General features: G+C 33.5%; 1 protein-coding gene across 6 annotated transcripts in view; it reads left to right on the top strand.

Moving 5' to 3' along the window:
* The window catches only part of CCDC141 (coiled-coil domain containing 141), a 202,173-nt gene that overhangs the window by 68,221 nt on the left and 120,964 nt on the right, over window positions 1–12,988 (top strand). For 5 of the 6 annotated variants that reach the window (XM_087861829.1, XM_087861823.1, XM_087861817.1 and 2 more), the window contains 2 exons: window positions 5,431–5,622; window positions 9,217–9,325. In XM_087861829.1, the coding sequence (XP_087717955.1) occupies window positions 5,518–5,622; window positions 9,217–9,325 (214 nt within the window). In that variant the 5' untranslated portion in view covers window positions 5,431–5,517. The remainder of the gene's footprint in view (window positions 1–5,430; window positions 5,623–9,216; window positions 9,326–12,988) is intronic. The other variant, XM_087861825.1, reaches the window with a different exon arrangement.

The following is a 12,988-nucleotide window of genomic DNA, read 5'->3' as shown; positions in this document are numbered from 1 at the left end:
TTTTTTTTTGAGATTTTTTATTTATTTATTTGACAGGGAGAGATGGCGAGAGAGGGAACACAAGCAGGGGGAATGGGAGAGGGAGAAACAGGCTTCCTGCTGAGCAGGAAGCCTGATGCGGGGCTCCATCCCAGAATGCTGGGATCATGACCAGAGCAGAAGGCAGACGCCTAACTACTGAGCCACCCAGGCACCCGTCTGTCTCTGTTTCTTGAAAGTAGCTGGGATTTGGCTTAAAATAAAGCAAGACAAAAAAAAAAAAAAAAAAAGAAAAGAAAGAAAAGAAAAAAAAGAAAAAAAAGCACAAAACCTCTCTGGGACTGGTACCTGTTGGGGACCTACTTTCTTGAGAAATTATTCAATTTATTCTATGGTGATGGTGGTAATGATAGTGATGATGAGGGCAATAGTGGTAAGAGTTTCTTAAGACAATTTTCTTAACATATTTTTTAAGGAAACTTTCCATTTTATCGCAGTTTGACATTTATTAACAAAAATATTTCTTTTATACCTAAAAATAAATCCAAAACTTACTATGTGCATTTATGTCCCTTAATCTTAATATTTTATAATTTTGTTATTTGTATGTCATTTTGTTCCTTTTTAAATCTATTAGTTTTTTAAATTTTTTCTTATTGAGGTGAAATTCATAGAATATAAAATTAATCATTTTGAAGTGTACAATTCAGTGCCATTTAGTACATTCACAATGCTGTGCAACTACCACCTCTATCTAGTTCTGAAATATTTCCATCACACTAAAATGAAACCTCATACCCATTAAGCAGTGACTTCTTATTCTCCCCTCCCAAGCCTTTCCACCATCTATCTGTCAGCATGTTTTCTAGCAACTGCACTATTTGCATTCCCACAAGGAATGTATAAGGATTCTAATTTCTCCACACATTTGCTGACACTTACCATTTTCTGTTTGTGAAAAACATTTGTAGTCATCCTAGTGGGTGTGAAATGTCATCTCATTGTGGTTTTGGTTTGCATTTTCATAATGATTAATGATGTTGAGGTATTTTTCATTAATTGTTAAGTTGGAAGAGTTTTTTATATATTCTGCATGCTTGACCCTTTTAGAGAAATGTTTTTCATATATTTTCTTCCATTCTATAAGTTTTCTTTCTACTTCTTTGATAATGCCCTTGATACTCAAAAGTTCTTAGTTTTGAAGCAGTGTAATTTCTCTGTTTTTTGTTGTTGTTTCTTATGCTTCCAAGGTCATATCTAAGAAATCATTGCTAAATTCAAGATGATAAAGATTTACCCCTATTTTCTTCTCAGAATTTTATAGTTTTAGCTCTTACATTTAAAATTTTGATCCATTTTGAGTTAATTTTTTATATGGTGTAAGTTAAGGGTCCAATTTCATTCTTATAATTATGGATATCCAGTAGTTTCAGTACTATTTGTTAAAGAAACTGTTTTTACCTCATCGAATGGTCTTGGTACCATTGTTGAAAATCAGTTGGCCATAGCTGTATGGTTGTATTTCTAAATTCTCAATTCTAGTCCATTGATCTATCTATATGTACATTCTTATGACAGTACAACATGATTTTGATTACTGTCACTTTGTAGTTAAGTTTTGAAATCTGAAAGTGTAAGTTCTTCAACTTTGTTCTCCTTTTTCAAGATTGTTTTGGCTATTGGGATCCCCTTATAATTCCATATGAATTTGAGGATTAGCTTTTTGATTTCTGCAAAAAAAAAAAAAAGCTGTTGGATTTTTGATAGTGATTACACTGAATCTATAGTTAGCTTTGAGTAGTATTGCCATTTTAATAACATTAAATCTTCTAATCCATGAACATGGGATGTCTTTTCATTTATTTAGGTCTTCTTTAATATATTTTTAGTGATGATTTTGTTTTTGTTTTCTGTATACAAGTCTTTCACCTCCGTGGTTAATTAAACTTACTCCTAGATATTTTATTCTTTTGGATGATATTATAATGGAATTGTTTTCTTAACTTCCTTTTTAGATTGTTTATTTCTGGTGTATAAAAGAAACACAACTTACTTTTGTGTATTAATTTTGTGCACTGCAACCTTGCTGAATTAATTAGCTCTAGTATAACTTCTTTAAATTTTAATAGAATTCACCAGTGAAACCATTGGGCCTAGTGCCTTCCTGTTTAGAAGGTTACTAATTATTGATTCAATTTATTTATTTATCTATTTCTCCTTGTGTAAGTTTTGGTAGATTATGTCTTTCAAGGAATTTGTCTATTTCATCTAGGTTATCAAACTTGTAATATTCTTTTATTATCCTTTTAATGTTTATAGGTCCAGTAGTTATGACCCCTCTTTCATTTCTGATGTTAGTAATTTGTTTCTTCTCTCTTTTTTCTTGTTTAACATGGCTAGAAGTTTAACAATTTTATAGATTTTTAGAACCAGCTTTTGATTTCATTGATTTTCTCTATTGATTTCATGATTTTTGTTCTAATTTTTACTACTTCTTTTATCCTGCTTATTTTATATTTAATTTACTCTTCTTTCCTCTAGTTTTCTAGGACAGAAGTTCAGAGTATTGATTTTAGATCTTTTCATATATATATGAATATATATATATGAATATATATATATATGAATATATATATATGTATGTATTCAATGCTATAAATTTTCTTGTTGGCACTGCTTTTGCTGCAAATTTTGAGAAGTTGTATTTTACTTTCTTATAATTAGGAATATTTTTCAATTTTTCTTGAGACTTTTTATTTGACCCAGGTGTTATTTAAAAGTGTGTTGTTTAACCTACTCATGTTTTGGAATTTTTCAACTTTCTTTCTGTTATTGATTTCTACCTCAATTCCATTAGGTATGAAAGCATACTTTGATTTCTATTCTTTTAAACTTGTTCAGATATGTTTTATGGCCCAGGATATGGGTCTATCTTTGTGAATAGACAATCTCATGCATCATCTTGGTGAATGTTCCATGTGAGCTTGAGAAGACTGTATGTTCAGCTCTTGTTGGGCATAGTAGTCTGTACATGTTAATTATATCCAGTTGATTGATAGGTTTACTCAATTAAACTATATCCTTAATAATTTTCTGTGTGCTTGGTATGTCAATTACTGACAGAGGTATTGAAGGCTCCAACAATAATGGTAGAATTGTCTATTTGTCCTTATAGTTCTATCAGTTTTCGCCTGGCGTATTTTGATACTCTGTTGTTAGGCACAAATACATTTAACACTGTTATATCTTCTTGGAGATCGATCCTTTCATCATTATGGAATGCCCATCTTAATCTCTCATAATATTCCTTGCTCTGAAATCTGCTTTTCTGAAATTAATATAGCTACTCTAATTTTCTTTAGATTAATATTAGCATTGTATATCTTTCTCCATCCATTTACTTTTAATCTCTCTATACCTGTATATTGAAAGTGGGTTTCTTACAGATGACATATAGTCTCGTTTTTGCTTCCACTCTTGATAGTTTTGCTGTTTCAGCAAGCAAAAATGTCTCAAAATTTTCTTACCATTTTTAAGTTGTCTTTTTGGTGTCAGTTTTCACTTGGTTGCTGTAAACCTCTTTCTTTTTAAGCTTTTATTTATTTATTTTAGAGAGGGGTGGGAGGGGGAAAGGGGGAGAGAGAGAGAAACACCCAGCAGACTCCACACTGAGCACAGAGCCCAATGAGGGGCTCAATCTCACAATCCTAAAATCAGACCTGAGCTGAAACCAAGAGTTGGATGCTTAACTGTGCTATCAGTCACCCCAGTTGCTTTGACCTCCGACTACTTTCCAGAGTTCTGATAATGTTGATTAAGACAGTTTTGCTTGCTTTTTCAATGTTTTTGTAGAGGGATAAAATGTTGGAGCCATCTACTCTGCTATTTTTATGTGTATCTGTCAGATATTTTTATGTTTCATTTGGCTTTCTAATAAACCAACTTCTTTTTAATTAATTCTTATATTTTTCTCTGATTTATAATTTATTATTTTGAACTTAATAACTCTTAATTCTTATTTTATTTTATTATTCTTTTTCTATAATTTAGGCTTGAATGTTTAATTAATGAATTTTTTCTTTAAAAACAAAGTTGTTCAATACTATGAATTTTATATGAGCCTAAAGTTAGCTAGATATCTTAGGTTATTAAACACAATAGCCTCATTATTTATTTTTCTCAAAACAGCCTACAATAGTAGTTTTTTTTCTCCAGTTGATCTAAGAATTATTCTTTAAAGTGTTATCTTAGAATTTCTAAGAGATTTGTTTTATTACCTGGACTTCTTGTTGTTTATTTCTACCTATTGCATTGTGACTAGATATAACTACTTTAAATATTTTGATGCCATAAGTATAAAGATTCATAAGTACCACATATCTACTATAGATTGCATCATTTATCAAAATAAAATTCCATTTTAAATACCAGTGTTTTTTTGTTTACATTTCCATTTTGTCTGCCATTAATGTTGTTAGTCTTTCTTTTATTTTGTCTTTGCCTGGTATATTGCATCTTTTTATTTTCAAAAGTTATGTCTTTAGGGATGTCTCTAGTAAACATAAATTAGTTGATTTTTTTAAAGCTTAACCTGATAATATTTGCCTTTTAATTGAGAAAGGTAATGCATCCACTTTTTTGGTGTTAACTGGTGTTTAATCATATTACTACATTTTGTTTTTTTTGTTTGTTTGTTTGTATCCTCATTTGTATGCTCTTTATGCCTTTTGTTTTCTTTTGTATTATCACATTTTAGTCTCCTTTTCTACTGATATTTTAGAATTTATTCGTATTATTTTTAATCTATTGTATTTTTAAAGTTTTTCCCATTATTTTGGTGCCAACTTTAAGAATGAAACAGAATCTGTGAGATCCTCCTCCTATTCCTAAATGAAATAATTATGTAAGCACATGGTCCTCTTTATCTTCCATATTTTGTTCAAACAATCTGTATTACCAGTTATAGATATTCTAATTTTTACATTATCAATATTCTAAGAACTTATTTTTGGCATTTACATTAAACTTCACAAGCATATTAACAATAATAATTATTTAGAATAAAGTGAGTTTTATGAGGTTCATTTTTCATAATTTTTTTTCTTTATCACTCTCTTCTGGATGTGTTCCAATTAGTTTTCCTTTTTTTTGAAATGTGAGATCAACGTAATATTCTGGACCTCTGGGAATGTAAATATGTACCTTTGATAAATCTCTACAGTGTTTGAACAATGTTTAAATGTGAATGCCTTTAGCCCCGCCATGCTTTCTAGCTTATCACAATTTCCATTGCTCCCTTATCTCTATTTGATCCAACTGTCTGCGTTGTAGTTTTCGTTTATAAATTCTTTCTAAACCTTCTTAGACCACATGCAGTTTAAAATACCCAATGTTTAAAATATGATTCCAGGTTCTTGCATTGAATGACACTCTTTTCTTTCCTGCACTTAGGCTTTGGAAGATCAGGTATGGGAACTCTTGCAGGAAGCAGACAAGACAGCTGAAGAGAACAAGGATCAGAGTCAGGTCTATGATGCCATGGCCAACACGTTAGGTGAAGCATGGGCAACCCTTGTCTCCATGCTTGAAAGAAGAAGGGAGCTTCTCAGGTTGACCTCTGAATTTTTTGAAAATGCCTTGGAGGTTTGTGTTTAAAAAAAATACTTTCACATCAGAGCAAATAGACAGCACTCCTGAAAATGTTTTATTTCCACAAATAGATTTTGCAATCAGTTAAAAATGGCAAGATGGCCAAGTTATATACAATACATTTAATTTTTGATTGCCCAAACATAAAATTGTTAATATTTTTAATGTAGCCCTTCAAAAAAACCCTAAGGGTGTGCCTGGGTGGCTCAGTCGGTTAAGGGTCTGTCTTAGGCTCAGGTCCTGATCCTGGGATCCTGGGATAGCATCCAGCATCTTGGGCTCCCTTCTCAGTGGAGAGTTTGCTTCTCCCTCTGCCTCCCCCACCCCCGTTTGTGCTTTCTCTCTCTCAAATAAATAAATAAAATATTTTTCAAAAACCTTAAGTACAGCTAATTAAAATTCAGTAAAATGTTAAGTAAAAATAGAAACTCTTATCCATAAGTCACTATGATTTATTACCTTCTTTAGAAGATGGTAATATAGTTACTAAATCAAACAATTTTCCCTGATTTTATGAATATTAGGAAATATTGGTCTAAAGTGTTCTTGTTGACTTAAAGATGGAGGATAGAATTTCTTCTGCTATTTATGAAAAGGAAATTGCAGAATATTCCATAGAATATTTGACTTGTAAGTGTAGCATTTTATAAAATACTTTCCTAAGGCATATAGCTGGATTCATAGTTTGAACTCATTAAAAGTTTAAGGAAAGAAAAGTCCTGGACCTAAGAAGGTCATTTCCTCCTGTGACTTTTCTTGAATTCTGAGATGTTTTCCCAGTTCCCAATTTCAAAATGCGAGACTCAAAGAACATTATCAAAAGAGCTGTTGTATTTGGTGTAAGACAGTTATTGGAAATTTCACTTTGAACTTCTCTGTCAAGTGGCAGTACATGCATTTTGATGTGAGAGCACTGCTTCATTATGATAAAGCACTAGCTTTGAAAAATATGACATTTCCAAACTCAAAGTTTTGGTCTTAAATCCAAAATAATGAAAGAAGGAAGATTAGTAATAGAACATAAAAACTGGGGTAGACAATCTCATGCATCATGAACTCATTTAAAAGTAAAAAGGAGGAGCAAAAACCTTATTGTAACTTTTAAGTTCTGTTTTCCACAGTTTGAATACAGAAGTCTAACTACAATTCATTTTACAGATCATCTTGGGGAAAAGTTTCATGCATAGTTTTCTTTCCTGAACAGAAACCAGGTGAAATGCACCTACAGGGTCAAATTGTAGATACATCTGATTCATTCCGTCTTAGTAAGTGGGGTATAGATGTCAACTGCCCTTGAAATTCAACTCATATGAGCCCAGAAAATTATCTTTCTTCAAACATTAGGCCCAATATTTGTTTCTCACGGGTAGTAACATAAATGCCCGCTGATTTTCTCTCTGATGAGAAATTATTTCCAGATAGTGCATGAAGTAAAAAGAAATACTAAGTCAACTCATAATTCAGCCCACCACTCTGATTTTTAGTGAAAAGATATTGTTTCTTGTATTATCCTGCTTCCAGGTTTGTGGGTCACTTAATACTAAGCTGAAGGCAAACTCCTTTCCTGCCCCTTGTGTTGCCAAACTGTTTTCATGACTGATTAATAATAATAAAAAAGAAGAGAATAGGGTCTTTGCAAAGTGTCCCACTGTTGCCACTTCTGTGCCACGCAACATGCAAAAAGAAAAATGGACAATAGAAAATATCCATAGGTAAAAGTTAATAGAACTTTAGGGAAAACTTTTCTGATTAAAGCATTATTTGCATATTTATTTATTTTAATTTCAAATAACAGTTGAAATATAGTTATAAGTTATACAGTGACTCCAAAACTTTTTGTAATGTTCTATAGAGAAATACCAAATTACTTCCTAGGGTTGGTTTTGCTCATTTGTTTGTTTTGAAACTTCTCTTTGAAGAAGACCCTTAAAATAAGCTATTAAAAATGGAATGAATTAGAGATGCAAATGATGTGTGGATAGGATCCCCTTATTGAACTATGATGAATGCAGTTCCATAAAAATATGAAATGACTTCTTATTGCAGGGTTGATAGTTCTTACAGGACCGTTTCAGACTCACAGACTTAACCATCAGACAGGTTATTCTCTTATTAGACACCATGCTGCAATTTAGAAACTCTGTCCCTAAGTGACAGTGGCTGATATCCACCAGATTGTTCTAGCAGGATGGTGGAGGCCTACTCCATATTTCTAAAGAGGACATGCTCATTAGTCTCTTTCTCATCATTCCATGCCATTTATAACTGGATTTGATGTGACCATTGTAATAGTCAAAATATAGTAGATCTTGTTAATTGAATAGTTACATAAAAATATTAAAAATCACTAAATTCATAGATGATAGTTTGGAGAAAACTTGAAAAAAAAGATAAGCATGTGATAAGCTTTTGTGTCTTTCTCACTGATACTTTACCTTTATGAGTTTATCCAATACCTGATACAAAGGTAAACATATTGATTACATTTTTGAATCTGCGTGCCAGAACAAACCAGCTATTGTCTAGCTAGACTGCTACTATGTCTACAATCATGGATGTACTGTACTGATAGAACCAAATATGTTTTACCCTCTTCTAAAATTTGTTTCTAAGATTATTCCCCTGAGAATTTTACCATCACTTCAAATACCTCCCCTTCATATTTCCTTCGAGGAGAAACAGAGAGATGGGTCATGTTCCTCACGTTTTAAAATGCAAAATTGCTCCTTTTTTTTTTGAAACAGAGGAAAATTTTTTCATTTTTCTTTCTTGCTATATCTAATCACATTTTTATTTATATAAAGAATGCATAAAATCATTGATGAAAATGCAAACAAAATTACAAATTATAGATTTAAAAGGTAAAAGTTCACCCCCCCATCCTTAATCTCATTCCTTCTCATAAAGGAGTGTGTATCTCTTCAGATCACTTTCTTATTTTGTATAAGAAATGAAATTAGGGACATTACTTCTTAGGCGTTTTGTTAAGATCAAGTGTAGAAAGGGGATTAGACTTGTGTTATTTTGAAAGTTACATTTTTTTGGTTCTAGGTCTAGTCACAGAGGAAAACATTAATTGTATTTCAACCTTCCCTCTAAGTGGGTTCTTTAATTATATTCACTTATAAGTACATAGGTTACTGGTTAACCAAACTTTTATTGTTCGTTTGTTTGTTTATTTTTAGCAAACTTTCTAGTTATTTTCTGACAAACTGCTTTATATGTTGGAAGTGGCTGCTTTGTTATATAGACACAACAATTTTAGTTGAAGATTTCAACAGATACTTATCAGTGAACAAGTTAAATTATTTCTGCATATATGACATGTATCCATGTATGAAAGGAATACAAAGGAAGGAGAAGAAAGTTCTTTGGCACTTTGTAAATTGACTATATATAAATACACAACCTCATACAAACACCCTAACCCCACACACACTCACACAAACACACACATCATCATATAAACACACAAACACATATACAGTCAGCTAGGTCATGAATTCATGAAAATCATCTACAAATCACCCTAAGCGGCACATTGATTTTTATTTTTTCAAATGTCTTTCCCTTGTATTTGTGTTGTAGTTTGCTATTAAAATAGACCAAGCTGAAGATTTCCTCCAGAACACCCAGGAGTTTGAGAGTGCGGAGTCCTTACAATCACTTCTTCAGCTTCATGAACATCACACAAAAGGCAAGAAATATGTTTATTCTTCACATCAGCTTTTAGAGGTTTAATAACATGTTCATGTGAGAATGCTCATGTGTGACAATGTATTTTAAATTTATCTGTTCATACCTCAAACTGTTCCAAGAAAGTTTAAATAAAGCTTTATTTCTGGTCATTTGCTTCAAAAAAGACATAGTTGTAAATGATTCTAAGGGGTTGTTAGAGGAACAGCCTTCAGAGATTCAGTTATTCAATCTGCTGGGTTTTAGCTCCTGAGGTCAGGGGCCATTCCCACCTTGTTCTTCCTGTATCCTCAGCATCTAGCTCAGTGTTGGCACATGGGGGATCCTCAGGAAATATTTTTTCATTGAATAAATGGTTGAATTCAATGAATTTTCCTTCTCGGGGTCAGGAAATGAAGATCAGCCTTTAAATAACAGCTCTGGATAAGGAAAATTGTCTTCCACTATTACAGTTACTAAAAGAGAGGGGGCGGTAGAGGACTTTTTCCTCAGGAGGCCTAGTCTGGTTGGGGCATGTACACATGTATTGGCAGGTTACCTGTGGGTCCCTGTTACACCGCCCAGCATACCACGTAGTAACGATTCATTTCCGTATTTGCCTCTATCACCAGATTGTGAGACTCTGGAGGGTGGGGATTAGTCCATATCTGAATCTCCACGATGTACAGTAGCATCCAACCTGAAGACGTTTTTTGAGTGTTATTTGCACTTAATTCCAATGTAAGACACAATACAATGATATAAACTGGAGCAATAACAAGGCACTACAGGGACATTAAGGAGGAAAAAATTGATTCTAAGCCCTGAAGGATCACAATTGAACCCTCCAGTTTTCCAATGTCTTTTTGAAATGAACGTAATACCTAAGAAGCTTCCTCTCAGGAACAATCATATTGTTACTTATTTGTTCTTAAACGTTCTTAAATATATGTTTTAAATGTGGCTGAGATATAGGTTCATTGGAGTCCATTATACTATTTTCTCTACTTTTGTGTATATCTGAAAGTGCCCATTGAATGAGCTTAGGAAACACAATCCCACTAAGGAACATTTGGAATATTAATATTTAAAAATGTTTTAGGAAGAAATATCACCGATGATCTCAATGCCAAGACTGTGACTTTGACACTTTTTAGATACTACTCTTTTGGAAAGATTGCTTAGCAAGTTACAAATTCACTTAAGTTATGTACATCCCTTATTTACCCATCTTGAATTTGTAATTTATACTTAAGTATGGCACTGTATAGGTATTAGTATGAAATCTACTTTAATATAAACTTTCTTACATATAATGACAGTCAAAACAAATAATAAAAATTTATTAAATATCTATTTGCCCCACATCACAAAGCGTTATGTCAGAAAGTAGTGTTTTAGGTATGCAAAAATATTATCTCTAAAATAAACATACCATAGAGATTTTGTATTTCTTGAAGTTCATGATATTCTATCTAGACAGTTTACCCTTGAGGAAAAATACGTCACTTTGTAGATCAACCGATGGAATAAATTGCTAGGAAAGCATAAACAATAAAAACATTAAGATATAAGAAACCAACAGAGGAAGAACCAAAGGACTGACAGAGGAAACTGAGGGAAAAATTTGTCCGCTTTAATATCATGGTAAGAGTAACAGACTGATTTTACCTTGGGTACAGATTACAAGAAGTTTTGGCCAGAGACTGTTCCTAAGGGTACTATGGTAGTAGTTATATTATTCTGGCAGATGTGAAACAGAGAACCAGATAAAGATGACAAATGGGAATTGTAGCTAATTATATGTATTCTGTAGGAATCTGAACAGGTTGGCCTGTTCCACGGTGAGTCTGCCACGTCTAGCACTTAGAGCTATGCTTCCCTCTCTGACTTGAAAAATCTAATGTGTAAGAACTAGTTATGGAAAGGAAGAAAATAAATACTATGTGGAAACCCTGCCACTTGCCCACATTTCCTCCCTGTGTGTGTGTGTGTGTGTGTGTGTGTGTGTGTGTGTGTAACTTTGCACATCATAACAAACTCTTCAATGCAGAGGAAATATGTATGCATATATATGGAGAATCAGTCATACTGATTATCACATAGGCTATACAAATAAAACTCTTCATTTGCTACACAAGACCCTCTATAATCTGTCTTCACTTCATTCTATCTTTCCCTTCTACATAAGAACTTGCTCTAGACAGGTAGGTTTTTTTTTTCCCCTGCCCCTGCCTCTCCCATCTTGTTCATGTTTGTTTCCATTTCTTTGAGAGATTTATTCAAATGTTCTCCCTGCCTTTTCTTATTCTGTATGAATGATCTCATCCTCTTTTTGGTTCAAGTTGTTTTTGCTGTTCGTTGCTTTGCATTGTTAACTCCCAAATTGTCCAGTGCACATAATCACACCTTCCTCACTCTGAGCAGATAACAGCATCTAATACTTTATTGGACAGATCTAGGTCATGTGACATAAACTACTTCAAATTCTTTCCTTTTCATGTCAAACTCTCTCTTCATAGTATCTTCACTTACCTCATTCTCTCTTCCATCTCTCCAAAAAAAGGTGTCAAGTTAAAAGAGACAACTGGCCCAACTACTACAGCCTCGTTATTGCTGTGCGGTTAACTGCCGAATGTTAGAATGCTAACGTAGAGTGCCATGGGAGACTGGAAAGAACACTTGGTTTTTACCACTCCTTAGTCCAATTCTAGTTGTGTGATGCTTGGTAGGGTACTTAGTCTCTGGGTGTTCTTCATAGTTCTCCCTGTCCTAAAAATAAAAGACGGTATATCCAACCCTGCTGATACTCTCTTCTTTTTTTTCTCCCCTCTAACACCAAATGTCTCAGAGATTGCCCTGTCTTGTTGACTTGACTTCATGACTATGTCCCCACTTCTCAACCTGGTAACTTGGCTTCTGTTTCCATCACTTTCCCATCACAAAATCTCATGCTTTCTCGACATCTTTTTACATCTCTAGAGAACCGCTGATCTCCAGCACTCCAGCTCTCTTAATTCTTCCCCCCTCTTAATACATTTGATCTCATTCAAGCATTGTACAAAAGTTGTTGAACATCTCTCCTATGCCAATCACTATGCTAAGTGTTGATATTGTCATGGTCATTGTCTTCATATTGCCTTGGAACCTTGTGGCAAAGGAAGACATCAATCAACTAACCCAACACATAAGTATAAAACTATAGTTTTGATAAGAGCTGTTAATGAGAACAATTAATAGTATTTGATTTGGTATAGGATTTGATATAGGATTTGATTCAGTCTGGTTTATCCCTTGAGGAATTCACAGCTGAGTAAGACCTGAAGTATGAGTAAAATAAAGGTGGAGAAGGAAGGGGTTGAAAATGGTGTCCCTGGCAGGGGACACAGTGAAAAGTTCTGAGGCAGAAGGGAATGTCAGATTTATGATGTAGTTAAAAAGAGAGGGATGAAGAGTAGAGAGATTGAGATAATCTGAAAGGGACCAGACCATGCCAGACCTAAAATCATGTCAAGGGGACTGTTCTGAATTCTAAGGCAATTGGAAGCCAGTGTGTGTGTGTGTGTGTGTGTGTGTGTGTGAGAGAGAGAGAGAGAGAGAGGGAGAAAGAGAGACAGACATAGTGTGTTTAGAAAACATTGGTCTGGTTAACATATAGAGAATAGATGAGTGGATTGGAGAAGGA

The sequence above is a fragment of the Ursus americanus genome, chromosome 1 (assembly GCF_024610735.1).
Source record: "Ursus americanus isolate L20-20 chromosome 1, mUrsAme1.1.p, whole genome shotgun sequence".
NCBI classification, from domain to species: Eukaryota; Metazoa; Chordata; class Mammalia; order Carnivora; family Ursidae; genus Ursus; species Ursus americanus.
Note: the sequence above shows the minus strand (reverse complement) of the source record. Positions and strands in the feature narration are given on the sequence as shown.